The sequence below is a fragment of the Lepisma saccharinum genome, chromosome 2 (assembly GCF_977018435.1).
Source record: "Lepisma saccharinum chromosome 2, izLepSacc3.1, whole genome shotgun sequence".
NCBI classification, from domain to species: Eukaryota; Metazoa; Arthropoda; class Insecta; order Zygentoma; family Lepismatidae; genus Lepisma; species Lepisma saccharinum.
Genome location: NC_139230.1, coordinates 37369512 through 37387011, shown reverse-complemented (window position 1 = coordinate 37387011; position 17500 = coordinate 37369512). Strand labels below are relative to the sequence as shown.

Below are 17500 nucleotides of genomic sequence, written 5' to 3'. Positions count from 1 at the left end.
AGGGGTTCCGATAGCACTTTAAACTGTAGGTCCTGTCCCGATTAGCCTATCTGTGGACTTGAAAACAAAACCGTTTCTAACCAGGTAGAAAAAAGCTACTAAAATAAGCAGTTATTTCTTTTAAATATAATTTTGTTGTCTCCTAAACTAGGCACAATATTCTTCTGCATCCCTTTTCCGATATTAGTGTTTTAATTATGCGCCTGAAGTGTTACTTGTGACATTTTCAAAAAACAACACTGAAAAGTCTAAATCTTGAATTAACATTGCATATATAAAAAAGCGTGGAAGCATGTAACTGTGCATATTCACAGCGCTCCTATGTTCTTCTACTAATGTGAATATAATGGATATTTTTTGTTTGATTTGTCCTGTGAAGACTCTACTCTTTTTCCTGGCCCTGATTTTAGCTCAACGTGCTGAAGGTTCATCCCACACTTGAAGAAGGCTATGAAGCGATGGTTGATGAAACCAGGTGGGTTAAAAAATGCAAGAATCAATTTGCGTTGTATATAAATATAACTTATGTTCCCTATTTCATCCCCATCTTCGCAAATTAGCCAAAAGTGGCACAAAAAGCGAAGTAAAATAAAGCAAATCAAATCACAAGTCACTAATCTTTCGCATAATCTTTTTCGTCTTTTCGCAAATGGAGAAAAATTCATACCAACTTTGCAAAGGGTGGAAATTCTGCCCCTCTCGGTGAACAATCATGTTTGCGTATTCGACTCATATCTGCTCCGAAGATTCTGAATTCGAGAACCGGCCAAGGCATTCCTTTGTGTGGGATCTTTCATTTAATCATCATTCATCCTTCCTTCCAGATTCACATAAAGCCACATTGTATACAAACTTACAGACCAAGACAAAGTGAGCTGGATGAAAACAGTGACAAAATTAATAACAATTTCGTTAGAGATTTATGTTCATAACGCATAATGCTAATTCTTGTTCAAAATTACCTCCTGTAAGTAGTTTTCAGAGTTTCAAATTACTGATATTTTGGCGTGCTTGCGGAATTTGACAGTAAAGGTATACGAGAACTGACGTTTGTGCTCTTCGTCAGCCGAGTGCGAAAGTACCGGATGTTGTCACACCCATAAATTCCACTACACCTCGGTCATTTTTTAAAGCTGGTATAAAAACATCGGCTTCCCGTTTCCGCTTTCGATTCAGATATACCTATGTAAAGTACATTGCATTTAAAATGAATCTTCGTGTGAACCTGCAATCTTAAATAATTCGCTTTGATCAAAAACAAGATGCTGTCCACGAAGGTTCGGTGTTTGAGTCTCGACCTGGTTTTTGTGAGTGTTCCTCCACAGAATCATGCTAATCATCGCGATTTGCCTAAAGAGGCAGGAGAATAACGTAAAATATTAAAATAATAATAAACAGTGCCTACATTTTGTTACACTCTGCACGTATGAAAAGTGCAATTGTGCAAATAATTTTTCGATCAATGTAATTTCGCGAAAAAGGCAAAAGTATAACTGCTAATGGAGTAAGCAAAATATGACGGTGGATATTTTAGTACAAAGAAATGTTGCTGAATACAGTATGAAATTAAAATGGTTTGTTAGTAGAAACCAAGGGTGTTAGTTTATTGTTGATTTTTTTATTTAGCCTCGCTTTTCTGCCACTTTTGCCTTATCGCGAAGATGAGGATGAGTGATTTGATATTGAAGAAAAAACCCTCACAAAGAACACCTATGCCCAGGCCGGGATTGGAACGCGGGACTCCTACGTTGTAGCGCGCTGTGCTAACCACTCCACCACGGAGGTCGGTTTATGAATAGCGTTGTATGAATTTAATGGATTTAAAAAGAAAACTCCAAAATTAACTGTATATCTCTCTAGCTCGAATACTGGATCATCCTCTATTTTCGGGTCCTCAAAATATGCTTAATTACAATTACTAAAATGTGTTTGTATGAAGTGACAACATGGTGGAAGAGGGAAAACTGTTTTTAGTCCTTCTTACCACGATTGTATCATGATTTTACAGTGATTTTGTGAAAAGTTAATCTGGATCGTTCATTCTTCACAGACAACATTCACCTGGTCATGCTTCTATGCAGATAACAGAAGAAATTGGCACATAGGTAGCAGTAGATCAGTGTAACGGCTCTTGTTCTTAAATAAGTAAGAAAGCCATGCAAATCGTAAAGTTTTATCTCATCTACATTCTGCAATGAAAGTAGTACAGTTGACTTGATTTGATGAGAAGTTGGGGTCTTATTTCATGAAGGTGATCTTCCTTTCTCTTGAAAAGCACAGACGAATCTTGATCGTGAATGCCTTAAGCTAATTCGCAAGCCACTTTCGCAATTATAATATCTTTCTCGCAATGACACCTTACAGAAACAGATCCTGGAAAGTTGAAGTAAATTCTGTACTTCTCCTTTCTCGGGGACAATTTTACTACTTTTTAGCTATATTTAAATTGTAAAACTAACTAGAGAGACTATTAGTTTATATAGTCGATATCCATCCCTGAAGAGGTTTTCTCATGGATAAGTTCGTAGATCACCCTAAATAAATGCAAGAGTGGTACTTGCAGCGAAGGCCACATACAGTCACATGCACTTCTGAGTTGTAATGATTCCATAGAAAGTCAATGGGGTTGTAACAATCCAGAAGTGTCCGTGACTGTACAACATAAGAGCTGTCGTGGTGCAATCGGTATAGGGTCTCAATCACGTGTGGGCCCCTTTTGTTTGGCCTTTTATGAACAAACTTGTTCTATCGTAGGCTTTTCCCCCCTATTTTACTCTCGTGACTAAGACACGAGATTAACATACAACTAAGAGAAGACAGGGATGGACAAAACTATGTCACGGAAGTTGTGGATATTTGTGTCCCTTCATATTGTATTCTTAATACCGGTAGTTCGCTATACACACAGTTCATAGCGATAGAAATACGGTACATAATATACATGCTTAAATAAATCAACCAAACAAGCACACTAAAATGAGCTCCGAATATTGGTTGGCAGAGAACGTGATATTCACACCGCCAGGACGAGTCGTGTCCTTGAACTTATCAATCTCTCCTTCGCTTTCCCGTGAACGACCCACATTCAAAGAAATCATATGCTCCACAATGAGGTTATGCAAGTCACGCACGTATGGATCAAGAAACCAACACTTTTCTCTTTCGGTGGATGCAGCTTTTGAAGGCGTGTAAAACCATGGAGAGAGAACCGGATTCTACGAGAAAATCCGTATTATTTTAATCCTCCATCCTTTTGTGAAATATGTTTATCATCTTTTTGTTTGTTCTATTCAGCAAACCTTTTGAATTTATTTGTCATGGAGTCGTCACAAATTGTATCTAACTCAGTATCGTTAGGTGGTGGTGGGGGGGGGGGGCTGGCCCCCAGAAACGTCCACTTGACCCAGGAAATTGTACGAGGCTCATTCGAAAAGTAACCGCCGTTTGGCTGTAAATGAAAAACCCGCATAGATACAACAAATTTTTACTTTACATCTGAAAGATACAACTATCCTCTATTTTTCAACATAGTTGCCACGTAAATTCAAGCACTTGTCATAGCGTTTCACCAACTTAACAATCCCTTCTGCATAAAACTCGGCCGCCTGGGAAGTCAACCAACCTATCACAGCATTTTGAAGATCCTAATCGTCAGCGAAGTGCTGTGACCCAAGCCACTTCTTCGTGTGAGTGAACAGATGAAAATCAGATGGAGCCAAGTCCGGGCCGTACGGGGGATGATCAAAAGCGTCCCATTGAATTGGCGCAAAAGGTCTTGCGTTCGCCGAGCAGTGTGATGGTGAGCGTTGTCATGCACGAAACAACCCCAGATGTCAGCAGACCGCGACGTTTGTTCTGGATGGGTCTTCTCAGTTTCTGCAAAGTGTTACAGTAAACTTCAGAAGTGATTGCCGTACCACGTTCCATAAATGCGACAAGCAAGATTCCCTTAGCATCCCAAAACACGGTGGCCATAAACTTCCTCGCTGACGAAGCTTGACGGGCTTTCCTCGGCTTGTTTGGAGAATTGCTATGACCCCATGCCATTGACTGTTGTTTTGTCTCAGCGTTCACATACGCCACCCAAGTCTCGTCGCCAGTCACTATTCTGTTCATATTTCCTCACAAGGGTGGGTGGGGCCCCGTCCGGACGATGCGGATCTTCAAAATGCTGTGACAGTTTGGTTGAATTCCCAGGCGGCTGAGTTTTATGCAGAAGGGATTGGTAAGTTGGTGAAACGCTATGACAAGTGCTTCAATTTACATGGCGACTATGTTGAAAAATAGAGGACAGCTGTACCTTTCAGATGTAAAGTAAAACATTGTTGAATCTATGCGGTTTTTTTTATTTACAGCCTAACGGCGGTTGCTTTGATGAATATTATAAGAACGTTCTTCAGTAAATTTTTGCTTCTAGTTTGAAACACCGCTCTTGAATTTTTCGTGGTATGTAGCCCAAAGCAACACATTTATTTATACTCTTCATTCTTCCTACTTCCTCCCCGTCCAAAACGAACAGATGCAATGGTCCATATTCCCTTGGGATCGCAATCACTTCTTCTGAAACTCTTTGTAAAGGATTCTCATTCTTGTGTCAGTTTATAGTGCCATAGTGTACGTGCATGTGATAGAAGTTGCAAGGGGGGATGTCGCTAACACATATGTTGTAATGAAGAATCAGTCACTCCTCATTAAAAAAACTTTAGGTATGTAATTATTTTTTACAATAATCTACATCTTCTAGAAATATTAACTTGCTCTGACTTTCTATGTTTTCTTAATTTCCAACAGCAAATGCAGCTGTTGCTTAGTTGGAAAAGTTACGCAGCTGCCATTAGACAAATATACAGAATCCAAAGTTATATAGTGAATATCAGTAACATGATGTAATCATGACATACATAGAAACATAACTTACCAAGCAAGCAAAGCCCTCCGCGATGGTGTGGTAACGTCGGCTCCCTGTAAAAAAGTGGTCACGGGCTGGATACCCTATGGAGGCAATTTACGCAATGGTTTGGATCCCACACTAAACTGTAGGTCCAGTCCGGATTAGCCTATCTGTGTATAAAGTTGACTTATAACAAAAATCCAATCAAACAATAATATCCGGTAACATTAAATATTCAGCCGGCCTCCGTGGCGGAGTGGTTATCACGTCGGGCTGGAATCCCAGCCTGGGCATGGATGTTTGTGAGTGTCCCTTCATCAATTTCATCATATCATCACTCATTGCTATCTTCGCGATTAGCCAAATGTGGCAGAGAAGCGAAATAACATCAACTAAATACATTAATTAATTAATTAAATATTCAGTTTTGCAGTGTACATTTTTAAAATTGAAATTAGACCATAATTATGTATAAAGTTTATTTTCTAATTTTATCATTCTTCAAGTTCATAATCAGATGCTAAGAGACTCTGGCCTCCCGGTAAGGTAGTGGCTAACATGGTCGCCTTGCAATAATGGATGGCTCGAAACAAGTGTGTTACGTGCTTTGCAATACTGGAGTATCAGACACTCGGAATCGGAACTCAGTCGTTAACACGAGGGTTGGAAAAGAGCCCAGCGGACCTTACTGACCTTTTTAGTTTTCATCTTTTCTCCATTTTGTTACATCGTTATTTTCAAGAGCTCAGGGTGGCATGCACTCAAATTTGGTGTATTCCAGCTTGAACACAAACAATCATGTTACGGTGCCTCGAGAAATAGTTTGACAGGAAATCGGTAGAAAGTTGAAGTCATAAATAAAACAAATATGCCACTGTTCTTTGTCGGTGAATTTTGTCTGGTGGCATGGCACGTACCCGCCAAGAATGGGAAACGTAGTTGTCCGGACCAAGAATTCAACTTTGTTACGGCGGAAATTTGTTTTTCACAAAAATGTCTTTCTTTACTTCTTTTCTATTCTAATATGATCGCACTTGCACAAGAAATGAATGAATAACTGATTTGGAACAGCGTGGTTCCACCAGAGAAAAATCACCTAACATAATCTTAACCCTGGAAGATACTGTAATTTATTGATAACAAATTAAAGTTCATATATTACTATTTGTATGAGTTAATGTCACATGTATTTTCTCCTCGAAAGCCACGTTTTGCACTTTACATTAAAAACGTGCTACTAATGTTAATGCGACGGCATCCAGTACCTCCTCGTACATAAGAAGCGCAGTGCTCGATTGAAAGAATTGGATACTGATAGAAATGTGTGCTCTGTGAGAAAACCAGTGCAGTCAGATTTATCACTACAGAGAGCGAAGAAGGAGGGAATATTCCTGATGTTTAACTCGAATCAAATCTCACATCTGGAAAAATAATTCGCGTAAATCACCGAGAAAGATGATGATCGATTGAATTAACATTGTTGGGTGCGTCGGAACAGTAGGCTATTTTGCACCCTTCAATGTGTACGGGAGAAAGATGATGATTGGACCATGTTTTCAACATATTTTGAAAATGTTATTACAGTATGATTTGAATGTTCGGCTGTAAAACATGGTGTCATTTTGATAATTTCTGAGTTCATTAAGAAGAATGGTTATTAGAAGCTATACTGTAGATAAATAGTTTTCGTGTTGTGTTTCCCAATTTCACACGGCTTCACTTAGTCCAATGCAAATTGTATGACATGGAAATTTTACTCGAAAATTGAAGGATGGCACATTTTACTTTGCAACTCAAAAATTACCAAAATGTTACTTCCCATGTTTTCACCCGAGCACTTCACTTGAAACCGCATACAGCATGTTCTTATTTGCAGATTCCTGGCCATGAACTCGCAGCGCGAAATGCTGAGGCTCTCGTTGTTGACACTTGTGGGGCTGCGTCTCATTTGCGGAGAGGTGTACACGTCTGTTGCCGATTTCCAGGAGGTTCTCTCCATCGAGAACTCGTTCGTTCAGCTGCTTCAGGATCACATCAACAGAGTGGAAGACAAGTTGCACAGAATCAAAAGGTGAGTACTTTGTGCTGAACCACGGCCCGCTCCATTACAGGCCGGAGCCTTCAATTTGGCAACCCTGTAAACCGTGACATCAGCCGGCCGATGTTACTCGGAAAGAAACATTAGAGAATGAACTTACAGACGTAAAAAAGTAATAATTTTATGTAGCCTATTCATCCCATAATCACTTCATTCGCACAAATTGTATTCGCTAGTGTATTCAACGTTATTTTTCCTAAGTAAAGCAGTATGTTATTAAGTTGTGTAAAATATACATTACATTTTTTGAGCCGCATACCAGAATTTCACGGATCATTCCGTTCGTTTCACATGTGGTGAATCATCAAATATAATAAATATTCAATATTGATGTCATTAATATTGGATATTTAACAAAACTATCCATTTTCTCTCAGGGAGTATATATTCACCAGCACTCGGCATTATTTTAGCCTTGTACAGACGGGATCAAATGAAATCCTTTTCCTACCAACTCAGAAGTGAGTTGGAAACTCTTCATTGCTCCTGTATAGATAAGAAAGTGGGGGAGGGCAGTAGCAGACAAGGCCAGCACGCCTTGTTTGCAGCAAGCTTTCTGTTGGAGTCTTGAAAGTTTGTGGAAGGATTTTGTGTTCCTACCCCCCCTCCCCTCTCTCTCTCTCTCTCTCTCTCTCTCTCTCTGTGTGTGTGTGGGGGGGGTGGATTGAGAAACAGGGTGCACGATAATGCAATGAAATACGGTAATATATAACGATAAAGCTTTATTTGAAGATGGTAATAATAATAATAACCCGTGGCGCAACAGTCCGTGAGGGCCAGGTCCTACCTGCCGAGGTGGGAATTATGGGGTGACGTGTGGTCAGCAAGACAAGCCTTCAGTCGTTGTAGGTTTCCGTGACCGCGTCACGCTACTCATTTGTAGCTCCCCAATTTCCTCAGGACGGTGGATGGCCACCGGTCCCATACACAAGACCAGGTGTCCCGGGTTTGAATCCCGGCCTGGGCATGGATGTTTCTGAGTGTCCACTCATCAATTTCATTATATCATAACTCTTCCCCATCTTCGCAAATTAGCCAAAAGTGGCACAAAAAGCGAAGTGAAATAAAAGCAAAGCAATCAATCAATCAATTGTTAGGGCAGAACCATATATCACACAATACAGGTGAAATTGTTGTTGGTTGACGTGAATTTTTAATATGCCTAAACTCTTAAAATACTCTAATATCAGGTTTTCTGTTGCAATTATTATTTCAATTTTGAGGGTCTTCATGACTGAGTCATTTGCATACTGCTCTATGAAACCGGAGACCCTATGTTCGATTGATTGATTTGCTTTATTTTACTTCGCTTCTTGTGCCACTTTTGGCTAAACGCGACGATGAGGATGGTCGATGAAATGATGAAATTAATGAAGCGACACTCACAATGAACACCGAGTGAACACAATGCCAAGGCCGGTCATTAAGCAAGCTATGCTAACCACTCTACCGCGGAGGCCGGAATCCTTTTTAATGTATAGGAAAAATCGTCCTTTGACATCGAACTAAGAACAGTTAATATGCGTCACCTCGGAGTTGTTATATTTTAAATTTCGTACAATCAATTCAGATTTATTCATTCTTTTGCCTACATCAAAACTTCCACACAATAAGATCAATTACACTAAGGACAACAGCGTTAGAGTATATGCTTTAAGGAATGGTTAAACACACGATGATGACGGAAAATAATTCACATGATTATAGTGATGCATTACATCAGTGAAACATTAATTTTCGGTCATGGTGATAAATTGAAAAACGCAGGGACACAATAACCGATTGATTTATTTATTTTATTTCGCTTTTCTTCCACTTTTGGGTACTCATACTCGTTTTACATGTGTACCAACATAAATATTATTTTCTGCTAGCAGTGTCTTCGTCTTCTTTCGTTTTGACTCATCTACATTATCTACATATTGCAAAATGTAAAGTCCCGGTTAGCCTTACTGTGCATAAAAGTGCACTTGGAACACAACTCCATCAACGTACATTTTGGCGAGCCACCGTGGGTTATCCTTCCTTAAAACTCGTCAGTGTGATATTAAGATAAAGGTCAAAATTGAAATGGAATTTCAACGACTGACTGTGCTTTGTGCGTTTAAAATTCTTGCATGGCTACTCCAGTTGAACTCTCGTGTCCCAGTTCATGTTTATAATGCAGTTCCGATGCATGCCTTTGACGCGTGTTATCAGATCAGGCGGGGATACAACCTCGTATGCAGTGACATCTGCTGAAAGAGATGTAAAGCTCCACAACATCTGGCATGCGCTGCACTTTACCGCAATGACAAGTAAAAAAGCGAGAACACATAAAAGAGTTTCCCAGTTTCTCGTAAAGAAAATCCTTCCCCTGTACGTTCATTGCAACATGCAATTAAGGCGCATAGGGAGGGGGATGGTGTGATGAGCACCACGCTCCGGCTGCCTTTACTCTCCAAAGTTGTCACTCAGATATCATTTTCATTAGAGGCTGGGTGAACCTCAGAGGCGCTTTATGCAGGAACTTGTTCGGAAATATTCCCACCTCAGAGCACATACCTGGGAATCGAACCCGGGAACACTTGCAGTTACGAAATCAGCTCAGTTGCCATGGAGGGAAATTTTTGCATTTGGAAAATTGCTTTCTCGTTACTAATTAGCAACAATTAAAGTTATTCTTATGCAGCAGCTGTGTAGACAGGAAATACTAAAGCTTTGAAGTCAGGATAGGATTTTCTGGATAAAATTTTGGAACTTGAACTGGGGGGAGTCTTCATAAATAAAATAATAAAAATGAACAGGGCATGGCTGCAACCGGCTAAATTTGCAACATATATTTATGACTCTCATAACGTGAATGATGGATGTTTTCTGCGACTGCCACAGAGGCGAGCTGGTAACCGTAACATGCTGCTAAGCCTGAGGTCCCAGGTTTGAACCTGACATTGGTGTACCATTGTGCTTGTTCAATCATTCGTTCTCATCGTCAATATTAGTCGAATACGTAGAAAACTGACGTAAAATAATCGAAAAATATTAAATAAAAAATGGCCTATTTGCAATTTTATTTCGTGGTAAAGTCGTTTAACGGTGCTTACCAAAGTTCCTTAGCTCCGACTCCATGATTGCACAGCAGTTGCAGAGCGCAACGAAACGATTGGAAAAATTTCCATCATTGCTCGTTCACTCATTACCAGTGCTGCCGTGCTGCTGACTGGCTTGGTTTTAACGAAGATAATCTTTACTAACTAACTCTCTAGGCTTATTAAACTCGAACGTTTATGGCTGCAGCAACACAAGCCTTCCATCTGTCCCTATCCTGTTAAAGATCAACCCAGTCTTTTCCATCCTAGCCGATTTCCTTTAGGTTCATCTCAATGTTATCCATCCATATTCGTCTTGGCCTTCCTACAGGTCTCTTACCATGAAGTTTCCCAACAAGAATCCAGAAAACTCTTCTTTCCTCTTCCATTGGTGCCACATGGCCTGCCCACCTAAGTCGTCTTGATTAAATTATTCTAATAATATCTGGACATGGATACAAATTATGCAGTTCTAAATTATGTAACCTTCTCCACTCACCTGTCTCCTCATCCCTTTTTTGGTCCTAATATTTTTCTAAGGATTTTATTTTCAAATACTCTTAATTTATGTTATTGATTTTTTTTAAAAAAAATCGTAAATATTCTACATTCTGAGCATTTGAAGGGCTTGGTCTCGTTCTCGATTCGATATTTTGAAGATCATCTCAATACCCGACCTCTTTCCGTCCACGATAGGTCTTTTATGGCTTTATTTAAGGACACCCACAAAGAACTTCAATGTGCAGGCCAGGATTCGATCCCGCGATCCCCTGGCGTCGTAGCGCGCTGTGCTAACCACTCCATCACGAAGGCAGGCAGATGAGGATGAGTGATGATATGATTATATTCTTGAAGAGACACGCGCAAAGAACATCCATGCCCCGGCCGGGATTCGAACCCGTGACCCCTCGCGTCAGGCTGTGCTAACCACTCCACCACGGAGGTAGGCATCTAGCAAATGACTAGAACCTGTGTGTGGAATGTATAGAAATAGACCGAGACTAGTCTTACTGGAAAATTATACGATATCGTTTTCGCGAAATATTTGTAGTTCGAGGAGTGTCGAGGGTGTGTTCAAAGTAGTGGATATTTCTCCTTTTTTCTCCAACTTTCCAAGTGCCCAACATGTTTTACGCTTTTTTCGTTGCTCAGGCGATGAAGACGGTATTCGTTCCCTCCTCTCCAGGAAGGTCACAATATCCGTGCAAATCAGGCCTGGTCAACCCTCTGTATTTTTATTGAAAGAGCACTCTCATGTGCACTTGTTAACTGCAGAGCGAGCAGCTGTAATGTCGTTCGTGAACGAGTCATTGAAAAGGAACGACTCCCTCTTGGGGACTGTTAATGGCTCTCTCGACGTGAACGAGCAACTCCATGAGTAGCGAGCCTTAATTACGAACGAATAACGAATTAATTATTTTTTTTTACTTATCGTTTCTGCTACTGGTAATAAAGTAGTGATGATCACTAACAACTAATATTGGTACACACGACCTGGGTTCGAATCCCGGCCTGGACATCTGTTAGCACTCCTTCATAAATTTCATCATATCATCACACATCCTCATCTTTGCGATTAGCCTAAAGTGGCAGAAAAGCGAAGTCAAATGAAACCAAATCAGTCAATAATAATAGTCAAAAGACTAATTCGATTGATAAATAGTCCACTATTTTCTTTTGAGTCAACTAATTTTCATTAGTCGATGTTCCTTCTATGGTTTTAATAATCAACTAATATTAGTCGACTGATGGCATGACTAGTGATAAGATGAAATTGATGAAAGGACCTCGTTTCCCAACGAGAATCCAGAAATCTCTTCTTTCCTCTCTCATTCGTGCCACATGGCCTGCCCACCTAAGTCTCCTTGATTTCATTATTCTAACAATATCCGAACATGAATACAAATTATGCAGTTGTAAATTATGTAACCTTCTCCACTCACCTGTCTCCTCATCCCTTTTAGATCCAAATATTTTTCAAAGGATTTTGTTTTCAATTACTCTTAATTTATGTTCCTCTTTCAATGGAGGGGACCAAGTTTCGCACCCATACGCGTATAATACTACAGGCAGAATTACTGTTTTGTATATTTTAACTTTGAGTTTGTTAGATATTATACGAGAAGATAAAAGTTTATGAAGAGTAAAGTAACGTACATTTCCTGAATTACGCTTGCTTTTTATTTCCTCTTTAATATCATTTTCATTTGTTAGTATTACTCCTAAGTACTTGAATTTGGAAATTGATTCAAACGAGTTATCATTAATTAAATTTTGATTATTGCCGAACACTTGATTTTGGCCTGTAAGCATATATTTGTAGGTTGTTTGAGGAGTGTCGAGGGTGTGTTCAAAGACCAGTAGTGGATATTTCTCCTTTTTTCTGAAACTTTCCACGTGTTCAACTTTGAGTGTTAGGCTTTTATCGTGGCTCAGGCGATGAGGGTGGTATCCTTTTCCTCCCCTCCAGGAAGTCACTAGAGCTTTTTGCTAGCTTCCAAACCTATCTCTTTAGCTGCTTTTAAAAATATTTTAGCATTATTCTTAATTGTATTTATATCATTCCCTTGTAAGTCTACATCATCTGCATATGCTAACAACTGAGTTAGATTGTTTAAGGTTAGTCCTTCATTAGTATCTTTTACCTCAGCATGTTCTAAGGCAAAATTAAAGAGCAATGGAGATAATACATCTCCCTGTCTTAACCCAGCATGAATTGTAAATTTGTCAGACATATTAATACTCACACGAATTTTACTTTCTGTTTCACTGTTGCATACTTTTATCATATTAACAAGCTTCTTAGGTATTCCAAACTCGACTAATATATTATATAATTTATCTCTTTTAACCGAATCATATGCTCTTTTAAAATTATGGACATTTTGAATATATACATTTTAGTTCTCTTAGCATGAATAATACATTTACAGTGTATTTATGTTAAGAGAACCAAACCTAATCTAACAACGTAGACATTCCTCGCTTGACGTAAGAACGCAAAGTCTTCTCGTTGTGCGATAAGCGAGATCCTTTTCTTTTCCTTCATCCACGAAGCTTCGTACGCAACTCTATTTATAGCAAACAATGCTGCTGAAGAAGAACAACTAAGGAGGAATCGGCGGATTATTCACCTTTCTGCGACATATTTTTTTGCAACGCGCGAAGAACTGTAAAAAGATCTTGATAGATTGATACAAACTCCGATGCAACAGTCAAGGTTCGTTTCCTATATGCTCTTCCTTATTGAAACGGCCACTGCTGCATAACATAATAAATATATTGCAAAATCATGTAGCTATTTAAACTAATAGATTAATGTTATTTTGATATCATTAAGAAGGTATTAAAGAAATACATACCCACAATAAACGTGTTCTTTAACAGCACACTTAAGGTGTTTAAAAAATAAAGCTAGGGGAACTAGGGTGAAAATGGGAACGTGGGGAATATGGGCACAATTAAGGTTATTGCGTATGCTATGTGCGGTGAAAGAAAATCAATATCGTCCAGATAAAAATTTTATCTTGCTTAAAGTAGAATTCAAATGCTTTTGGCATTTTTTGTTGAATTATTTTTCTTTCATCACCACATTTGTTGAGATGCCACAAGTTATACTATTTCTTCTAATTTTTGTTATAGGTATTTGCATTCATTCTATCACACCATGGATGCACAAGTACACAGAGGAGCAGGATTTTCAGAGAAGTTTGTTCAAAATCCAATTCATGCTTTTCAAACCGTTAAGAGGCTTACAGTAGACTGGAAACAACTTGAAGAAGATATGAAAGTGGATGATTGGAGAGGTAGTAAAACCAATTTTGAGAAGCAAAATAATTCTGATGATACTAGCATTAATTACATATAAAGCAATCTGACCACTAGTCTTAGTAGTTACATATGTATATGGTAAGACTATTGCAAATATTTTCAAATTTATCTTACTTTCCATAAAAAGAGTTCTAAAAACTTACTATTTCAACCATCACTTTATAAATTAATTTTGAAAAAAAAAAACAGAAAAAATATTTTAGAGCATTTATTAATGGCATATCTGATATATAATATAACACATGACGCAACAGCCCTTTAAGGCCAAAGCCTACTTACCAACTGCTGGATAGTCTAATAAATTAGAGGGCCTCCCCAATGACCCAGTCCATCGTCGTCACCTTGTAGTCAAGGGGTCCTGTGTACGATACCAAGTGGAAGCACACAGTGGTTCGGATCTCACTTTAAACTGTAGGTCCAGTCCCAATTAGCCTTTCTGTGCATAAAGTGGACTTAAGAACAAAGTCAATCAATCAATGTAATAAATTAGTAGGCAATTGAATAGAATATGCTTTGTAAAAAATCAATCTCACTATATGTATGCACGCAAGGCTTCCATATCATTGTTCCCATAAGCCTAGAATCTAATGATATAGCACATACTGTAAAATAGAGCAGCAGTGAAACTCTCTTAAGACATATCATGGTATTTAATGCTAGATAAAAAATGTGATGTTTCTTTTTCCAAAAGAGAATGTGGCAACTCCTTAAAATATATTTTTTTATTTTATCTTGCCTGATCAAAGCTTCCTATCTTATTCCTATTTTTATACTTTATCCCTTATTTCTCTCTTTTACACATCATTAATTCTCTTCAGTATTTCATTTTCCAAGTTGAACATGAATAAATGAAATAGAATCACTTTTATCTCACTTCTCTCATTCCTTCCAGATTTGTTGTATCGAATGGACGAAATTAGATCTTGGCGTAAGTTTCCACAAGAAGAGGATTTTCATGGTGTCAGTTATGCACTTATTTTAGTACAGGATACCTACAATCTCAATATTTCAGATTTATCTCGAGGATTTATGGCAGGAATGCAAACTTATTCTGGTAAGAATATGAAAGAGACATTTATTTTGTTTATTGATAAAGAATAGATTTATATATTTTTGTGAATTAATATTTGTTGAGGCTCCTTATACTCTTTATGATCCATTCATATTTTTCCAATATACCAAAATTTTGCACAAATGTGCATGTTTGTGCATGTGTGTTTCTTTGCTAATTGTGATGTATTTGAATTATGAATCAAAAATATTTCTTTGTTAAATTCTTTTTGTTTGATAAAAAAGAAAGAAATTCTTTTATTTCCTCAAATTTCCTTGATTGAATTATATTCTTGCATGTTAAATATGTCTTTAACTGAAGAAAAAATTATCTTATATTAACAATGTATTGAATATGACACCATACTTGTCTTCCTTAACACTGAAATGCTCACTCGGATCACAATAGTGATCCACACGTTTATATTATTTGCAAGATACTGCCGTATGGCAACACTATTGGGCTTTGTTACCAGTGTATCTTCCTCGAACAGTCCAGGAACTCTGATTTTTCAGCATTTATTTGAAACAGATCCATTGTTGACTTATTATAGAGATCACATGTCAGTGGAGCACAATAGTGATCTTCATCTGGAGCATTTTCGGACAAATAGTATTTTCATATATGTAAACAGTTGTTTCTAAAAATCTGTTATAAATGTATGAAGTGGGTGTGTCCAGACCACAAGAAATCTGTTTGTGAATCTTGTGAGGAAATATAATATTAAAAGTAAGATTCTAAGCAGACCTGTAAACAAACTCCTAGAAATGTTGACCCAATAATAACATGTAACCCGTGAAATCCTGTTGCTACCATCGCTCCTTTCCTAATAAATTCTGCCCGAGCCTTAATTACAGTATTAACTCCCCTCGAGCCAAATGGATTTTCTTATTGTATAAATCAATGGGTTGTCTCTGGAGAGAGGCAGACTCTAGACGTCTGCAGTCTACTATATTTAGTAATTCTAGTTTTATAACCATTTATGTGAAGCTACAAGGGTTGGATAAAAAGTAATGGCAACATTGGTATAATTGCTACTTGACTGTATTGGCAGAGGAGCACGTGTTACATTCCTTCAATGTAATCCCCCCCCCCATCTCTACGACCTTCTGCCACACGTATGGAAGGCGTCGTACACCGTCAGCGCGTCCATCTCTGTCGATGTCCCGCAGTGACCGCCCTATAGCACGTATGATGGCTTCGCGCGTGTCGTAGTGCTTCCCGCCCAGTGGTTCCTTCATTTTGGCAAAAAGGTCGTAATCACACGGTCTCATACCGGTGAATACGGCGGATGTTCCAGTACCTCCCACTGCCAGTTAAGCAGGAGCGCCGTCTCAGTGTTCGCAGTGTGACACTTTGCATTGTCAAGCAGGATGATGGGACACCGTGCCAGAACGTGCCGTCGCTTCCTTCTTAATGCGAGACGAAGGTGGTGTTGCAAGAAGGTGCAGTAGTAGGCTGCGTTCACCGTCTGCCTAAGAGACGTTGTTCTTCTTGCCTAAACATATTGTTAGGGCGCTTGCACTCTCGTCCTCTGCTTCAGAGCACTGCTGTTTTTGACTGAATAACATACAACCGCACTCCACTCACTATACTTCCTCGTCTGACATTCCTTTATCAACCACGAAACGGTTGTGGCGCTGTGACTCGCCCCTTTCACGGGACAGCAGTGTTGCCATTACTTTTTATCCAACCCTTGTAATAAATGTTCCAATTTGGTCGGGATGGTTCACCATATTTACTCCCTGTTTTGACTTTCTTCAAACTGCAGTCTCGATGAGAATATGTCCTCTTTTTGTGGTTGATTCACATTCAGACATGTTCTTCAATATAAGGATAATTCCATAGTGTTGGTGGTCACATTCAAGGTACAAATTCCCATGGCAGAAGGGGGATCTCCCACCTTCCCACCAAGGATCTTGTTCTATTAAAATTTTTCCCCCATTAAAATTTTCCGATGGTAAGAGTTTGTGTTATAACAACAAAGATAAGCAATTAGTTTGGACTTCAAACATACTTTAGTAAGACTAACATCATAAACACATACAAAGAAGGAATAACAAAGCCTCAAAGCCTGTGTGTGAATGTTGCATACATATATATATCTCTATTTCTCTCTCTCTATCTCTATCTGTCTCTCTATCTCTATCTCTATCTCTCTCTCTCGCGCGCGCGCTCTCGTAACAGCATGGGGTAAAATGGTACTTCTACAGTCATAGATAAGATTTTAAAATTATATCAAATTGGACTAGTAAGAAATGTAGCCGTAGCTGCGAAGGTGGTTGTCATTGTCACCCTAGGCCCCTGGAACACAGAAATTTGATCAACCTTTCATTTCTCCTCCATATCTCATCTCCTTTCGTCGGGAATAAAACATAGCACTTACATGTTGATTTAATAGGAAACTAATGTCTTCTTAAAGTTTCTCATTTTTTGTCCCTCCACCTAGTTATCTTTAATTTGCAATCGATTTTGCAGTTGTGAACAATAACACACACTGCTTCAATAAAGATGGTGTGGGATGCACAACCAACTGTCCTTTTATTAGCCACATTTCTTGA

The 17500-nt window shown here is 38.7% G+C and overlaps 1 protein-coding gene across 1 annotated transcript in view; it reads left to right on the top strand.

Moving 5' to 3' along the window:
* Nucleotides 1–17500, top strand: part of LOC145981791 (prolyl 4-hydroxylase subunit alpha-1-like) — a 61731-nt gene that overhangs the window by 2136 nt on the left and 42095 nt on the right. Inside the window, exons 3-5 of the mRNA XM_083115214.1 lie at nt 6768–6962; nt 13700–13863; nt 14781–14942. Of these exons, the coding sequence (XP_082971340.1) occupies nt 6768–6962; nt 13700–13863; nt 14781–14942 (521 nt within the window). The remainder of the gene's footprint in view (nt 1–6767; nt 6963–13699; nt 13864–14780; nt 14943–17500) is intronic.